The 3,557-nt window shown below is 28.5% G+C and overlaps 1 protein-coding gene across 1 annotated transcript in view; it reads right to left on the bottom strand.

The window, feature by feature from the left end:
- The window catches only part of LOC106458079 (retinoblastoma-binding protein 5 homolog), a 35,474-nt gene extending 32,849 nt beyond the window's left edge, over positions 1–2,625 (bottom strand). The window contains exon 1 of the mRNA XM_013917534.2: positions 2,570–2,625. Coding sequence (XP_013772988.2) covers positions 2,570–2,588 — 19 coding nt within the window. The 5' untranslated portion in view covers positions 2,589–2,625. The remainder of the gene's footprint in view (positions 1–2,569) is intronic.
- Between the last annotated feature and the right edge of the window lie 932 nt (positions 2,626–3,557).

The following is a 3,557-nucleotide window of genomic DNA, read 5'->3' as shown; positions in this document are numbered from 1 at the left end:
ATTAACATGTAGTACTTCCAGTTTATATGAAATATTAACATGTAGTACTTCCAGTTTATATGAAATATTAACATGTAGTACCTCCCATTTATGTAAAGTATTAACACGTAGTACTTCCAGTTTATTTGAAATATTAAGATATATTACAATTTTCATTGCAACAAAAATGCTTTACAGACGTCATTCAGTACAACTTAAAATAATGAACACAAAACTAGGTTTATATACATTAATGAATAAATATTTGAACAATTTCATTTTGGTTCACTATGAAAAGCTTCATACTTTGAAACCATAAAAACATAATAATGTAACCAAAATAAAGAAATCTGTGGATTTCACTGAAAATATGAAGTTTTGAAACAGCTATTTGTGAGATAAGAGATTTACTTCTCCACAGTGTGTCATCTCTAACAAAGACGTGATCGTGTACAACATTTACAGTGCAAATACATTCAAATTATTTGTTAGTTAAATGGGTACCTCTTAAAAAGATAGTGAAACACACTAAAAATTATGATTATTCAAAAACACTATATATAAAGTTAACAGTCTAATTTACTAATGTATGATGAAAACTGTAATAATGTAATTACTTATTAACTTTTAAGGAAATACAATCTTGATGCATAAACGTCAGCCATTTTTAAAGCATTGTTCTTCACTATTCCCACTAGAAAGGTTTGTTTTGTTTTGAATTTTTTGCAAAGCTACATGAGGGCTATCTGCACTAGTTGTCCCTAATTTAGCAGTGATACACTAGGGGGAAGACAGCTAGTCAACACCACCCATCACCAACAGTTGGGCTACTCTTTTACCAATGAATAGTGGGATTGATTGTCACATTATAATGCCACCACAGCGAAAAAGATCAGCATGTTTGGCATGACAGGGATTCAAACCTACAGCCCTCAGATTGAGAGTTGAGCACTCTAACCATCAGGCCATCCCAAGCACCCAATAGATTGCCTCATAATCCAAATGACAAAGGCTGATTACAAATGGATCTACAGCTACATATATATAACTAGTCCATTAAATATATCTACATAATGTGGCATTTAAATCAGATCTTACACATAAAATAAAAACGAATTTAATACTCCACATTTACAAAATTTGAAAAAGCTCTGAAAGGAAAATTAAATACTTTAATATTAATAGACTGGTCATTATCGTATTCTTCTTTTTGTCAGTAGTTATTAGTCAATAAAATATTCAAATAAAGTTAGTTCTATACAAGGTGGGTTTAGCACATTAGAGATTTAAAAAGTGTATATCATAAATGTATGGATAGTCAAAAGTTGTGTACACATCTTTTTTTTCCCCCAATTTGTGGGAATAAACACAACAATAAAAATCATGATTAAATCTATTGACATCATTAAAATAAAAGATAAACTGATAACAATAGCAGTGGTTGTAGGTTTGTTACATTTATTGTAATTATTTTTGGTTATTAGTTACTTTTTATTTACTTTTACCCTTCATGCTTTCAAAACTAAACTACACAATAACTCAAAATATCATGTCACATTAACCATATTTCAACTGAAAAACATAATCAATATTGTAATTAAGTGATGACTCAAGGTTTTTCTCCTAAACTTACAAAGATTATCAAAAACAAGATCTATTCAGTTGTTCAGACATAGATGTAATACGAATTATTTTTATATTTATTTTTGTATTGAAATACATTATTTTCATAAATTTGACAATTGAAAGCTTTGCATTCAGAATATAATCTGTCTGTACTCTAATAATAACCCTAATAGGTACAATTTAAGGTTTTGTCAATCATTTCATTAACATAGTTCATCTTGCCTTTAGTCTGAAGCTTAAAACTAATATACAATGTATTGGACAAGGTTTTCAATATCTCTAGGCCTTGTAAAAATTATGTGCTAATAAAGCAAATGAATTTGATTTGTATTCTGATTAGAATCATTTTTTGTACTTTTGTGGTTAATTTCATTTGGCAGATTTACTTAAACTATTAAGTTAAAAAGGCTGTAACTTGTATCTATTTACACAAGATAACACGTAATTCTAACAACAGATCAATCACTTCTGAAACCAAATCTTAAACAAATGCATTTACTTTTTATCAGTACAACGACTCCATAATATCGAAAAACCTCATTCAGTTTATCATCATCAAGCTTCAACAAGCTATAGACTAGGTCAGGTAAATCATTAAATGAAAACAATTTATGAAAGCTCATTTTTGAGCTAGTGATTTACACACTAGCGTTATTTTAAACATCTAATGATATAAATAATTTCGGGCCCCATAAATCATAATAGCATGAAATTGATAAATACTGTAGTAACTGTATTTATATATTATATGTGTTAATATAATATTAATAATACTTTTATATATATATTTATTATTGTTATTAATATTAGTTAGGAACTTGAAAAAGGAATAGATTCTAATAACTCAACATTTTTCAAGATAACTTTCAATACTTTGAAATTAAGCAGCTTATAACAACTCCAGTATATTTAAAATGAAATGTGATATTCAACAAAAGTAACTAAATTATGAATAAAAACTTACCAAGCAATTCCAAATTCATGATTCTCTTTCAAAGATATCATACGGACCTGTCGCCATCTCGTGTCTAATTTTCTATCGCATAATACTAAAACAGCAATAATAAGAAAATTTAATTCATATTTACAACCAAAGACGTTTTATATGGTTTAATTAAATATTTGATTTGTTTTAAAGACATTCGTATTTATATCAGCTAAAACTTGATATTAAATCTATTTAATTATAGTATTTTGGCACTTGTGTATAAAGTTAAAATCATAAATAATATTCAACGTTAAACTGGTATGACTGGTTGAATATTATTTATGATTTTAAATTTATTTATTTTTCTTATGAATTATTCCCATATTCTTCAGTTGTTTGGTTTGTTGTTAAGCGCAAAGCTATACAATAAGCCCATCACAAGTATCGAAGGCCGGTTTTTAGCGTTATAAACTTCCAGATTGACTGTTTAGCTACTATGTCTATGTGTGTGTGAGAGGGGGGCTCTATAGCTAGCAAGATTTTTCTACTATTTTACAGTTGTGATACAATACATTTGCTGCGAAATTATAGATGGCTCAATACAATTCAGTACAACGATTTTGAATATGCAGATCAGACAGTCATATGACAAAACAAACACAACCGACATGAACTTGCGATGAAACTGAATGTATTAGAATTATATTTTGAAAATTTTTAGTATTCGTAAGTAGTGTTATGCCACCGAAAATTAATTGTTTTTGGAAAGGATACATAACAGCCTATTCTAACGCAAAATATTCATTCACTAAGTTCAAAGAGATGTATTCAGATCAGAAATTTAGAATTTCCAAGATTGGTATACCTTGTACTTAATGGAATTGAAAAACAAAAAAATATGAATCAACATGTGAAACCAGAACTATCCAAAAATGAGACCTGCAAAAGTTCGTACCCCAGCCGTGATAAGCAATGTACACTGAGTAGTCACAAGTAAATACACACCTAATTTTTCGTCATTTAA

The sequence above is a fragment of the Limulus polyphemus genome, unplaced genomic scaffold, assembly GCF_000517525.1.
Source record: "Limulus polyphemus unplaced genomic scaffold, Limulus_polyphemus-2.1.2 Scaffold414, whole genome shotgun sequence".
In the NCBI taxonomy this organism is placed as follows: domain Eukaryota; kingdom Metazoa; phylum Arthropoda; class Merostomata; order Xiphosura; family Limulidae; genus Limulus; species Limulus polyphemus.
This window is presented reverse-complemented; position numbering and strand designations above follow the sequence as displayed.